At 46.8% G+C, this 14,263-nt stretch overlaps 1 protein-coding gene across 1 annotated transcript; it reads right to left on the minus strand.

The window, feature by feature from the left end:
• Positions 1–303: 303 nt before the first annotated feature.
• farsb (phenylalanyl-tRNA synthetase subunit beta) lies at positions 304–14,155 on the minus strand. Its single transcript, XM_061045617.1, has 18 exons — positions 14,021–14,155; positions 13,227–13,282; positions 12,593–12,747; positions 12,320–12,392; positions 11,725–11,840; positions 11,462–11,612; positions 11,264–11,372; positions 10,653–10,723; positions 10,510–10,571; positions 8,265–8,316; positions 7,799–7,860; positions 7,505–7,712; positions 7,328–7,408; positions 6,587–6,679; positions 6,174–6,291; positions 5,330–5,482; positions 1,605–1,752; positions 304–1,216 (listed from the first exon to the last, which is right to left on the minus strand). The coding sequence occupies exons 1-18, from the start codon at positions 14,076–14,078 to the stop codon at positions 451–453; spliced, it is 2,532 nt and encodes an 843-aa protein (XP_060901600.1). The 5' UTR covers positions 14,079–14,155; the 3' UTR covers positions 304–450.
• Positions 14,156–14,263: the final 108 nt, after the last annotated feature.

Below are 14,263 nucleotides of genomic sequence, written 5' to 3' on the forward strand. Positions count from 1 at the left end.
GTGCAGGTTAGAGCAAAGCTGTCTGCTGCAGCATCAAAGCCTGCTAACTGTTTCTTCAGGAAGCAGCGGTGAAATAGTTAACCTCCCTTTTGCTACAGTAGAGTCTGAAGGAATGCCGGAGCACCTGTCAGGCTGAATTTACAAGACGGCTTGTTATCTGCATGGCTCACTTTCATACGGGAGGCTCCAAGCTGCAACAATCTCCTTTGAGTTGACAGTAGAGCACCTGCAGACACCGTGGAAGTCTGTGTACGCGTTACCTTTATACAAATTATCATTACAAAAAGAGAATCAAAGCACTCGTTCAAACGTTAGAAAGGCTTTATTTGATCTTTGCATGTAAGGATGAAACAGTCTTTCAATAAAGAACCTGAGCTGCAGTTACAGTATTACACGGACGTTGGAATAGTGATTGATCTGAATATCTTACACTAAGATACCATGTCTGATTCAGATCTTGTTGAAGGCAGCCACATCCACAGATTGAACATATTCCTCGAAGGCGGTGATGGCTTCCTCCAGCAGGTCCGTGCCAACTTTATCGTCCTCCACAACACATCCGATCTGGAGCTTCTTGATACCGTAGCCCACAGGGACCAGCTTGGACTGCCCCCACAGCAGCCCGTCCATGCTCACGCTTCGGACGCACTCCTCCACCTTGCTCATGTCCGTCTCGTCGTCCCAGGGCTTGACGTCAAGCAGGATGGAGGACTTGGCGACGAGGGCCGGCTTCTTAGACTTCTTAGCGGCGTACTCGGCGAGGCGCTGCTCTCTGATTCTAGCCGCTTCTTCGCTCTCTGCGTCATCATCAGAGCCGAACAGGTCCAAGTCATCGTCGCTGGCGTCGTCTGTCGAGGCTGGGAGCACAAACTGACTCTCTGCTGAAGGCAGGCTGGCTCGTTCCCTCTGGAAGGACTTGATGTGGTTATACCAGCGCAGGACGTGGCAGAAGGTCGGCGAGGGAGCAGAAGGGATGGCGTCTAATATTGCTGTGTCTGCCTGAGACGCCACAAAGCCCTCTACGTAGCTTTTATCAGCCAGAAAGTCATTAAGAGCTTTAAGACCGGCGGGCGTGCTCATGTCACCGAACACAGTTTTTGTGGACGTCGGGCGGGAGGACGGGGCCGGCGAGGAATCATCTTGTGTGATGAACTTGTGCTTGAGGACTTCCTGCATGGGGACGTCGTGTGTGAGGGAGGCTTCAGCAGTGTGGCCGCTGGAAGAACCAAGGCAACAAAGCAACAGGTAATGAGTCACTGAGTTTAATCACCATGCTCCAACCCCAAGGCACAGGACGGCTAAATACAGAGCAGGCATGCACGTACAGGCGCACACACAAACGCACACCATTCACGTCAAGAACACAATGGAGTCTCGTTAATTTTTAATTATTCAGTATAAAACACAAGACGCTCTTGATAGTGATGCTGCAGATCGGCCCTTTGGTTTTCTCATGCAGCAGCTAAACACAAAGTCATGAAAGCCAAACGCCGCTCATGTTTCTAACGCTTTTTTAGCCTTATTTAGTGATTCTGCTCCCTGTTTGGACGTGAAGTTAAAAACTGTTTCTAAGTGAGGGAGTAAGTTCAGGAAGGTGAAATCACAGGAAGGGCTCGATGTCCATCTCCAGGGCCGAGCAGGGCATGGTCAGCTCGAAGCGGGTGATGACATCCGGGTGGAGGACCCCCAGACGACCCACGCTCTTCCCACGCACAAAGATCTCTGCACAGCGCCCGGGGAAGAAGGTCGAATCTGAGAGGAAGAGAAGACGATACATGAATGATTATGACGTTTCAATCGTTTCACACTCAAACATTTAACATTAAAAGCAGGGTTGGTCATTTTCTAAAACTAGCATCATTTTGAAAGTAGCATTCCCTCAGTGCTCCGTCTACACTTCCCCCTCCCCTCTGTCCTCCCCTCTGTGCTCCCTCTGTGCTCCCTCTAAAGCCACGCCCCTCCCCTCTGAGCTCCCTCTAAAGCCACGCCCCCTCACTTACATGCACGAGCGCCGTTTCTCCAGAAGTGGACCTCAGCTCATCTCTTACATTGTGTAGAAACTACGTCGTCTCATTCAGCAGTAAGTAAACTCTCAGTATAAACTCCGTTATCGGTGACGTGCTTTGAGTGTGAGCTAGAGCACGCAAGAGGTAGAGAACGAGCAGGGAGACAGGGAGGCGTCTGATTGGTTCATCAGATTGGTACCTCGTGGCAGACATTGGTTGAAGTTTTTAAAGGCTTACAACTGATACAGATGATGGATTTTCTTCATTCCTTTTTTCAGAGAACATGAGTTATTAATTTCTGTCAATTTCAACTAAAATCTGAAAAAGTGGATCTGGAGGACATTATCAACCCTGCCTTTATAGGACTACTGACTTTGGTTAATCATACTATCAAAATGAAAGCATGTTTGTTCTCGTCATGCGATGATGTCATCTGGGGGAAAAATCAGTTTATCTGCACATTATTTCTGCACAAACTTTTGTTAATCTGTCTGGTGTGGCGGTTTGCCTCCTGCAAAATGTAAAATCCAATAAAAGATAAATTTGAACTTTTTTATATCGATTCAAAGAACGCTAATAATACTAATACAGAGATGGAAAACGATGACAGGAGGCCGTTCTTACTATACATGCCATGAGTATTGTCTCCCTGATCATGAGTCCGTCATACGGAGTGGGCAGCAGCACCGAGCTGCCTCTCTTGTTTCTGGATTTTCTTTTGACAATCATTTTGTTCCCCCACACTGGAATAAAAGGAACATCGTTACCCAAACAAAAACCTAAAAAGGAAATCGTGTCCTGTGCACTACATGTGTTAACCAGGGAAGTGAGAAATAGAAGCCCTGATGGGCAAATGCTCTTCCTCTATTGTTGAATATCAATCATTGACAGAGCAGCTCGCTTTATGTGAAAATGTCACAGGTCATTACTCTTGAGCAACTACCTCCGCAGGCCATTCGGCTATAATTAGATTTTATGTATCCGTCAATTTCAGACACACACACTTCCCCTCCCGAATACTGTGTGTGTGTGTGTGTGTGTGTGTGTGTGTGTGTGTGTGTGTGTGTGTGTGTGTGTGTGTGTGTCAGCAGGAGTGAAGGTCACTTCAGTCCAGAGGGAAGAAAAAGTCTTCAACCAATAGAGAGATGATGACAACAACACACTTGTCGATGTGCGAGGCGTTTTTCTGCTCACTATGTCCCTCCGTCTGTTGGCGTGTCAGTGTGTGTTTTTTTTTTAAACAGACTTGTCAGGGATTTAACAAGAGACAGGGGTTGCCGTGACAACAGCCCCACACACACACAAGGAGACATGGCATTCTCCCATAGTGCACTGCTTCTTCCCACGCTGCCTTGCTAATGGCTTCCAGAGATGTTCACTCACCACGTTGTACGAAGGACTGTGACACACATGGGCTGTACTTTCAATCTGTGTTTGCGTGCGTGTGTAGCACGTGTGTTTGCGTGCATGTGTGAGAAGCTAAAGCAGGGAAATTCCACCTCTTGTTCCACCTCTTGTTCCAGTTGCCTGTTCCGCCTCTGTCGGGTGAATTAAATCAGCAGAATGAGCTCGCGTCTAAACATGTCATCGCCATGGCGACCACATTAATAGCTTTGGTACATCCTTAATAACCAATCAGTTGATGAAAATCCTACACTTGAGCCTGGCCACTTTTTTGCCCACTCTCCTCCGACTTACAGCAGAGCTTTCAGCGAAGTTAGAGAGTCGGATGGTTGTATCAGGTGACCCATTTAGCTGGCTGATATCGCCATGGTAGCCAAGTGGTCGGCAGAGGACAATAAAGCAGGATGATAATCAGCGTGCAGAGCTCAGGCTTTGCGGTAAAAATCAGTGCTCACCTTAAAATGTACTTAAAGTCAGTTATTGAACAAGTGGTCTTATATGAACTCCGGCTATCTGAGCCAAGACTTTACATTGGACACAGTCGTTAAGTGAAACAGGCATCTGTCTCTTAAGTGGTTTCTTCTTCCACTTGTGATCCCCTGACTCGTTATTTCATCCTCTCCTCCAGCTGAATGGAGGAAACTCGGCTAACACGTATTCCCTCGGCCACTCTCTCACTCTGTAACGGTGAGTTAGCTGCAGAGCTGATGGACACATCCTGCGGTGTGTGTGTGTGTGTGTGTCAGGTGAGCTCTCAGGCTGGGGTCATGGCCTTGTAATGGGGTTAAGGACATGCTGACATATGTGGGGCGGGGGGGGGGATTAGGCTAATGGTGCACAAAGTGTGGAAAAAATACAAGAGGAGGTAGACTGAGTGGGAGTGTGTGTAGAGCGTGTTGTGCATTAGAGAGTGCGAGTCCATTTCAGCTCCCTTTTAAGTGTGTGTGTGTGTCAGATGGACAGTCTAAGCACCCGTGGGTGGGTGTTGTATGTGCCAGCCTGTCTCTCTGCTCAGCACTGCAGTGGGTGACGTGACTCCCATGCACTCCTCCACTGCAGACTTGACACTCTCTCGTAGCCTTTTCCTGCTTACACCTCCAATCCGCCCCGACGCCCTCTCTCTCCCCTGGCACCCACTCATCCCAACCTCCTCTCCGGTCTCATCCCTTCTTCCTCTCCCCCGTCTGTCTCGCCCTCTCCTCCTCACTGCCCTCTTTCACTGATACTCGAGCCCATTGATTTACAGTCAGAGCAGGGCCAGCAGTGGATATCCTGCAGCGTGACCTTGGAACATGCGAGCCAAGGAGACAGAGCGAGCGAGAGTGAGAGAGCGGAAAAGTAGAAGGACTGAGCAAATTCCAAGACTCAAGAAATGTATGAAAGAGCTGATGTGCATGCAGATCGGCCTGCGCTATTCATCTGGAAAACAGCGTTTGTTGAGTTCGGCTTGTGCAGTGCTTCAATTTTATCTTAAATGATATTCTCATATGACACATGGCAAAAAGAGCAGGGGGGTGTAGCACAAAGTGAGATCAGACCATAAGGTCCTGTGCCCACCTGCAGTTTCTACCAGGCAGAGAAAGCGCTGGCTGTGCAGAGAATAGAAGCGCTGGACGTGCACAAGTCTGTTGACGACGACCGCTGTATGACTAACTCTGCCCCGTTACTGCCGGTATATGGTAAGAGTAAAAAAAATTCATTCAAGCTAACGATCCGCCCTGAACGTTAAAACTAAGTTAAAGCTAAACTCTGCATGTCAAACCGTCAACAAAACCGTGCACATGATACCCCGGTAACAACCGAACTCTGCAACTGCTGCTAGTTCTTCTTCTTCCCAGTATCAACCCAGTCTTTAGTTATTGACCAGCAGAGAGCGTTTGCATATCTACTACTTCAGATGTTGGATAGCATGCCCTTACCCTCTGTGGCCTGGATGTGGTAGCCTTCCCCGTGGGCCGACTTCACCTCCAGCAGCTGCATGGTTCTGTCCAGCAGGCCGTGGATCACCTCGAAGCCGGGGCTCTTGTTGTAGTAAACGGCACAGAATCTCCGGCTGTTCCTCGCTCCCACATCTGGTTGTTGGAGATGAAGAGGAGGGAGTGTTAGAGACGTTGAGGTCAGAGACACAGCAGCGACTGACGGACATGTTTTAAGACTTCCCGATCATAATTGTCACAGCAGCAATCATTAGATTAAGTCAGAAAAGTTAACTGAATCAGAAACTTAAAGTTAAAGCTCTGTGATGAATCATCTCAATGCAGCCGGACCGTGAGATTGTAGCGTGCAGGCTGGATATCAAAACATTCCCGACCTTCGACTTTCTAACTATGCAGGTTTTGTCAATCTCTCTCGACAAAGGATTTTGTCGTACTGACTCTGACTTTGTCACCTGCTGCAGGGTGGAAAGTCATTTCCGTGAGTTAGGGGAGAATAAAGCTGCGTTTATGTTTGTGGCAGAGGTCGCATTAGTCTGTCGTTTTGACTGACAGGGACGTTCAAATCTGTCGATAGCCGTTTTCACATCTGCACTCCTGTAAATTTCTGCAGCGATCACAGGGAATAAACGTGACCACCCCTTCCTGCTGCGTTCTCACATCAGCTCACTCTGACTTTCTGCAGAATAAATACAAGGAGGCTGGAGGAGAAACTCCGGGTGAAGAGAGAGAAAAGGCTAAAATGATTCAAAGTTACAGGAGGGTGGGGTGTTGGGTACGGTGTGTATTTGTTACTGAATGATTTTCTCCTTCACATGCAGACGCCCACCTGTGGTCTCATCCTTCAACACCACATCAGAGATCTCAAACAGTCTGAGGGGAAGGGGCATCTTCCTGTTGGCAGCGATGGTCTTCAGCAGGCCTGGCAGCAAGGTGGTGCGCGCCACCTGGTGGTGAGAGAGAGTAGTGAGGCGCAATACAAAAGATGCAATCCTGCAGAGGACGAGAGCGCCCTCTGCAGGAACAAAACAACAACTTCATTTTTAAAAGTGAAGTAACATTTAAAGCATGAGTACTTGTACGTATATAGTAATGTGATGTGTGTTTTCAGGTGTGTTGAAAATAACTGTGTCCTGGAACAGCTTGTTGTTTTTCATTTTAAAGCCCTCCTTTATGATGCAGACGATGAAATAAAAATGTAGCCTCTAATATAACTGCACAGAGGAGCTGTATCTTTCTTACCTGGAATTCGGCAGTCTTAGGGTTGGAGATGTGAGCAGCTCTGGTGTCCGAGATCTTTTTCCCCAGCTTGTCTGCTATATCTTCTTTAGAGCACTACAGGAAGAGAGAGGGGGACACATTTCATTTGAGAGGATTGGGAGAAATCACAAACCGCCTCCTTGCCAGAGTTCTGCATGAGGCCAGGAGGGGCTGATGAGTGAACGCTGAAGGGAGCACGGAGGAGGGGACGATGATGTCATACCACACGATTGGTGCGATCTTTGTGCGCATACTGAAGCAGCTTCATACCCTTTTCTGCTCGCCAGATACATAAAGCAATGATATTAAGGCAAAAAAAATTGTCATTATAGTTTCTGGCTCGGCCGCTTCGTCTGCTGTCTTAGATTTTTTAACCAGGTTTTGCTTCCTGAGAGCCCGCCTTATCTCCACTTTGTGAAACAAGCTAACGAGCTCTGCTGAGAGAGGAGAGAGAGGGTCAGAGCTTTGTAGAGCGCGGTCCCCTTCCTCGTTACCCGTCGGTCTAAGCGAGCGACAGAGTGGGAAATAGAACTTGGGCATCGGGGTAAAAAGGTGCGTCGTGCTGCATCGCTCGCGGCAGTTAGGACACAAATAGTTAAAAATGTAATCAAGCTGATTTTGCCGCTGACGCTCGCTCACATCACATGCTGTAAGACGAAGACTGTGTCACATCCTGCGTCTAACGATGCATGGACTCCCTTAAAGAGGGGGACGTTCACCTACCAGGGCAAAGTTAAGGGCCTCTGTGAATCCCGCGGCTGCCAGGTCTCGTCTCAGCAGCTCTGTCAGTTTGTTAATCGGAAACTGTAAACACAAAAACAACACATCAATAAGAAGACGCCCCGTTTCTAATCACACTCGACGAAAACATCGATTGTGCAGGTGAAAATCTGCAGAGACCTGGTTGGCTACGGTGTAGGTGCGTGGTGTGGTGCGAGGGATGTTGTTGAAGCCGTACGCCATGGCGGCATCCTCCATGATGTCACAGGCATGGATGACGTCCGAGCGTGTGGGCGGGATCTCAACCTCGATCTCATCACCAACACCAGTAGCCTCGGAGCGCAGACACATCCTGGTGAGGAGCTGGGCGATTTTCTCAGTCGACTCGCTGACGGGAGAAACAAATTATTATTATTATTCTTATTTAATATTTTTTAGATCGTTATCCGATCGTTATAGGATCAAATTACTTACTTGATGCCAACTTTTCGGTTGACGAAGTCGCTGGACAACTTCTCCTTCCTGTACGCCAGCTCCTAAAGTCAAAAACCAGCCAATCAACAACGAGCAACAAATCCTCCTCAGAAAGACAAAGCAACACAGTGTTCTGTTTATTCCAGCGGGATCTTATAGTTCTCCTGTGATGTGTGTACAGCTGCTCATGGCTGCGTTCACGCTCCACAAACGGAGCAGGGCGCTCGCCGTAAGACAAAGCAAAACCATGACGCTGATGTAACGCAGCGAGCATGGACTGTATGGAAATTGCTGTTAGCAGCGATGTACTGATGTTTTTATTCTGCTTATGTTGAAGCATGCATGATAATTTAACATTCTGACTGAAATATCTGCACATCTTTTACGACGTCTTGAAAATAAAAAACCTCACTAATCTTTTTTGATCACTGAACACAGTGTGAGAGATCGGAGCTGAAAACCGTACCGGGTACTTGCAGGTCTTGCCGTCTGGGTACACCACGTCAGCTTCCTCCACCCTGAAAGAGCACGAGAAGATAGAAAGATCAGCATCAGTTTCAACATCCTGCAAACAACATTTTATTTATTTTGTTTAAGTGTCCTGAATGTAAGAGTTTTAAGATTTGTTTTGTGCTTTTATTGGAGAGACAGGTCAGTGAATAGTACAGAGAGAGAGAGAGAGAGCGAGCGAGAGGGTGAGAGAGAGAGAGAGAGAGAGCAAGAGAGCGAGAGAGAGAGGGGGGAAAGGAGCCTCAGGTCAAATTTGACAACCACAGCCTCTGTACCATTCGGCCACTTTTTGACAAGAATAATTTAGTATTATCAAACATTAACTGGTCGAAGCTGCGTTTTTTTCACTCTTATGATCGTTGAGATTGTTTCAAACACAACCCTCATCAGTGACGTCAACGCACGACCAGATTCAGCCAGACACAGCAGACAGGAAGTTTAAAAGTGAATCAGAAAATCTTTGAATCCAAACTGACAGACGATGGAAAACAGATTCTGTAACCACAGAGATAAGAGAACAGCATGCTGTGATTTACTGCTCAGTTATATCCAACTTTATATCAAATGTACAAACGTCTAGGGGCGCTGGTGGCGCAGTGGTTAGAGTCCCATATATGGAGGCTGTGGTCCTCAAAGCGGGCGGCCAGGGTTTGGATCTGGCCTGTGGCTCCTTTCCCGCATGTCGATCCCCACTCTCTCTCTCCATCTCTGTCCACTGTCCTATCTCACCAATAGCGGTGCAAAAAAGCCCAAAAAAAAAAAATTGTACAAACGTCTGACAGAAACCAGAGAACCAGGTTCATGTCCACAAAGTTGTCAGTTTGACTCAGAGACGATGTGATCGGAAAAAAACAATCCTAACGTTTCAGATCATTTATGAATTTGCTTCTTGTCATTTTTAAAGCTGGATGTCCCAGAACGGTTTGAACCCTCATCCTTCTGCATCGCACGCTTAGTTCACCAAACTAAAGCCTGGCTCAGAAGCAGAAAAATCCAGCCTGAACCAACCCGAGCACGTTCTCCCCGACACAGACCGGCCCGTCTCAAAATCTGTATTAATGGGCCCGAGCCCGACTGAAACCTGACATTTTATAATGAACGTTTTTAAGTTGTTTGAAGGCCATAAATCTGTTTAGATGAGATTTTAATGAGCGCAACACGGAAACATGAAGGCTTTAAAAAACGGGCTGTTTGGCGTCAGTCTGTGTTGTTGAGCCTGCTTCAGAGCGTGTCTGCACGCCGTCTGTCTTTTCCGACCCATTCTGACCTGGATGGCGCTCTCCCGTCCGATACTGTGCTCATACGGAAGGCTTCCCTGCTGCTTCACGTCCACTGTTAGCTGCTACACGTCACCGCACATATCATACATTTGGAAAAGAGTGCCGGTGAAGACAACAGCTCCTTTTCTGAAAAGTTGAAGGATTTTCAACTTAAAGGGATACTTCACCCGTTGAAACATGAATCTGTATTGACATTGGGTCATATATGTAGTAGAAATGTGAAATAAATGTGAAATACATTTTGAGGTTGGTGCCTTCTTGGCCGAGAAAAGGCAGAAAGTGTTTTTTTGGCTCATGTGGATGAAAGACAACAACTCCCAGAATTCACAGCACTGCAGGCCACTCCCACTAAGGTCCTCTATTTACAGACATATTTACTTCAACACATACGGCCGTTTCCTCAACTGATTCTGAGATTTCTTCCAGAAGGAATTATCATCTTAGAAATTCCTGTCAGAAAACAGACTCTATGTCTGTGTCCATAGGCAAACAGTGAGAGCACCGACACTACTAGTCCACCCCAGCTCGAGCCGGCCCCGGCTCCTCGTCCTCACCGCCGCCAACAGGCAGGCCTTATGTCTCGGCTGCTGCTGGCGGCCAGCAATATAGCAATATAGCGGTGAGACGGCAATGTCTGAAGCAGCCGTCTCGCCGCAATTTTGCGGCTTCTAGAGATAGCCAGAGGACTTTCAAAATCCCCTTCATCCATATCAGCTTTTTCCGCTGAAAGCAGCCGCACAACAAAGGTGGAGCGTTTGGAAACAAAGATGCTGGGTGCTGTGCTTTTTCTCCGGGCGACCACTTTCTGCTGCGAACACTCTCTCCTCATTGAAAACAATTGAAAAAAGACGCAGACGCTCAGAAAGAAACGCCAGCTGGACACGGGGCCAGAGGTGCACACACACACATTTTGTGACTTACGTGAACGGCTGTGAACAATACTCGCTGAACATGGTCACCATCATGTCCAACACGGTCTTGGCCTGGGGAGAACAACGTTCAGGTCAGTTTGACTTTTTAAAAACATACGGGAGATTTTCCTGTGATTTTCCGCTCTGTCGTACCTTCGTCAGGTCCGTGGCTGTGCACTCGACGAAGACGTTCTTTGTGTTGAGGGTGATCTTTGTATGATCGCCTGGAGAGAGAAAAGAGAAAAACAAACGTTGCTCTCGTCTGAAACACAGTTAATGTCTGCAACATCCTAAACTACTTCCTGTCTAATCTACGTTGGATAACTAGCATCAAGCTTGCGCGACCATCGGCTCATGAGGAGAATTAAACAACAATATTCATCTGCTCGTTACTTATACAGCTACGTCGTCATTTTAATGTCATCTGACATCAAATTAAACGCAGCACGGTTACTTTTAGTTCTATGCTGCTAGTTGGCCGTCTGGCGAGCTCCACTGTGAGACAGTCGGAGAGCAGCGATGCATTGTGGGTCGGTGGGATGTTACTAACTGGTTCACGCTGACAACCCTAAATCACACAGCTGTGTATCTGTCAAAACGTGCAGCCACAGCCAGGAGGTCAAAAAGCTCCAACAACACTTGCAGTAGGAGATCAACTGGAAGGCGGCAGGTGGTGATGTTGTGCCAGAAAACCCGACTCTGCTAGAACAGTGGAGCGCGGCAGAGAGCGAAGCCCGACACACGAGGAGCGAGGTGGAACTCACCGTTGATGATCGGAGGCATGGACAGGACCACGCCGTTGCTGTCGTAGATGACAGGGTACAGCGGCTTGTCTTCAATAATGTGAAGGTAATGCCTCAGGTGGCTGTCGTTCTGTGTGTGTGTAAACAGGACACCAGGTTAGCGGCGCTCATACAGACAAACGGATAACTCAACCAGCATTTCGATGGTTAGCGGGTCACCTTGTAGAGCGCCATGAGCTCGGTGGCGGTGTACTCTTTGGTCTGATTGAGCGGTTTGAAGCGGATCTCTCCGGGAGGTTTGGCTGTGTATGTGAAGGGACCGGAGATGGTGTCCAGGTCGTGGGTCCCGATGGCCACCAGGCTCCTCTTCCTGCACAAACACAGCAGACATTATGATCGACGACAACGACGTTAAAACTGAAGCAGTCAGAACCGCACGTGCAGAGTTCAGCGGAGGGTCACAGACGCCCGGAAAATCTGACCTGCAGATGTTTTGGTGGAGCTTCTCCTGCAGCTCGATGAAGCTGTCATAGCGCTCCTGTGTGAAGGTCATGTTCCTCAACACGGCCGCCACAGCGAAGGGTCGCACCGCTGCCGTCTGCACAGAACAAACGACTTGATTTTAACCAGATTTATTTGATTAAAACACAAACAATAACATGCCAGACAATAGACTACATTTGTGTTTGTACACACAGTGGTGACGTACTTTGTGGGCGTGGTCTAAGTGGTGACAGAAAGTTAGCGAGTTAGTTATTTTTTGGCCTTTAATGGAGAGATAGGACTCAACTCAAGACTCTCAAATCTCTTGACTCGTACACTTTTGACCTCTGCTGTCAGGTTCAGGACGTTGACATTTGTCTGATGTTTTTTTGTGTATTAAGGAGCGACGTATTGCTGAGCCAGCCGCCCCCGACAGACTGTATTCTATAGAAAACGGAGGTCATGTTTTTTTCCTCTTAAACCAGCGACCTCGACTGCTCCTCTGTGTTTCTCTCCACTTGCTTTCGCTGTTTTTCTGCCACCACAACACGTGCACATCTGCATCTGCTCCAAATCTAAACCTTTAAAACCAACCTCCTTAGTTATAATCAGCTGCTGAGGCTCCCCGCTGACCGGGCCAACACGTCTGTAACGAGGCGCCTCCACCCTGCGAGACAAAGACAATCTCTGTAGCAGCAGCAAAATCGCTTGAAGAATATTTCATGTTTCAGAAGAAGATCATAACGTTGTATTGTTAAATAACAACCCTGATAACTTATTTACAACTTTTCAAAATCTGCACGCAGCGAGCAAATATCCTCGCATTCAAAGCGGTGTGCCAGCTCCATCATAGAGGACGCCACTCACTTATTCTTGAAGACCTGCAGCCCACGGACCAGCCCTTCCAGACACAGCAGGTCATAGCGGTTAGCAGGCACATCGATCTTATACAGGATGACGTCAGATGCTGCCGATGCCTTGGAGTCACCCTGCTCTCGGCTGATTATCTCTTTCTCTGAGGTCTGTAATGACAGTAAAGATTCAAATGGTAACATAGGTACAAAAATCACAAAGTGATCTTACTATATGATCAGATATTAAGGAAACATGCTATGTTGAAGTGCTGGCTTCTCTGACAACAATGCAGCAGCCAGTATGTCCTCCTTCTAACTTTAGATTCTGGTCCTGAATGCTCTGGATTTGTTTGGACCAGAGAAGGTAGACGGTTTTAAGACACCCCCACACAGCCGTTTTGGACGCCCCTCAGTTTGCCAGATATGAGAGCAGTTATCAGGTCACACCAACAGGTGTTGCAGCGATGGAAGCGGGCAAGAGAAGTGGTTCAGATAGAAGTGATTGTACCCGACCTAAAAAGCCTCTGCATGTTTCTAATAAGCTCTCTCCAATGTTTAGAATTTGGACTGCAGTACTCATTTTAAACACTAGGTGTCATCCAGTAAAATGTAGGTAGATGTAAAACTCCTTTACTTTGTTTACTTACAATTTCATCCAGCTCCAGCCCGAACTCAAAGCACAGCTCGTCAAACTCTTCATCGGCTGAAACAAGAAGCAAGAAGTCATCGTTAAAGAGCTTTACATCCCTTTAAACATCAACACATAACTTTCTTTTTAAACATCAGTGAGATCAGAGGGTTTTTTCTTCTTAAATTTATTGATACCAAACGAATACAAACACTAACTGTTAAGGATATGTTCTTCTACTCTCGCTCAGATGGTTTTTACGAATTTTAAAACGAATATAATTGACTTTAAAAAAAAAATAACAACAGATAGACATCTCCAAAAGCAGTAAAATCAATGTTTTATTTAATTTATTACAAATAATGATTAATATCAATGAAGTAGTGTGACACCTTCATATTTATAGTCTCTGTTTAAAGCAGACACCGTGAGGTTTGTTTGTGATTCAGTATCATAGACTGTAAATAATAATTATGTTTACAGTCTATGATCTGGATATTTGTGACACGTGACGTTTCTGACAGGAGTTTACGGAAATGATGCAACAACTGTGACATCCACCTTACAGAGATGTGAATTAACTATAAATACTATCTTAATGAAAAGACCAGTCCCGAATTAATACTGAGGTAGATTGTGTTGCAGGAGTTTAATTTATGTTTATCACTAAAGACAGAGTTGTAGGATAGCCACTTAGCTTCTGGTTGCTAACCATCAGGCTAATCAGTACAAACGTTTCTCCGACCTCTAATATATTTATAACCGAGTCAAACGTCTTCTAAAGTATTTGAATATGCGGTGAATATGACTTACTGTAAGTTCTGCCCAAAGATTTGAAGAGGAGATCCCTTTTCACTCCGACAGTCGGCATGTTGTCAGCTGCTAATCCTTCTCAGCCCGGTGTAAGAAAGGACCCCAGCAGCCGGCTCGAGATGTCCGAAGCAGTGCCTGAGTGAAAACCGGTTAATTATTTTGAACCACGTTTATTTCTACCGGACCAAGACAACTAACTAATGGCAACTAAATGCATGAACATTTCAGTATATTATAGATTTC

The sequence above is a fragment of the Labrus mixtus genome, chromosome 9 (assembly GCF_963584025.1).
Source record: "Labrus mixtus chromosome 9, fLabMix1.1, whole genome shotgun sequence".
Lineage (NCBI taxonomy): Eukaryota > Metazoa > Chordata > Actinopteri > Labriformes > Labridae > Labrus > Labrus mixtus.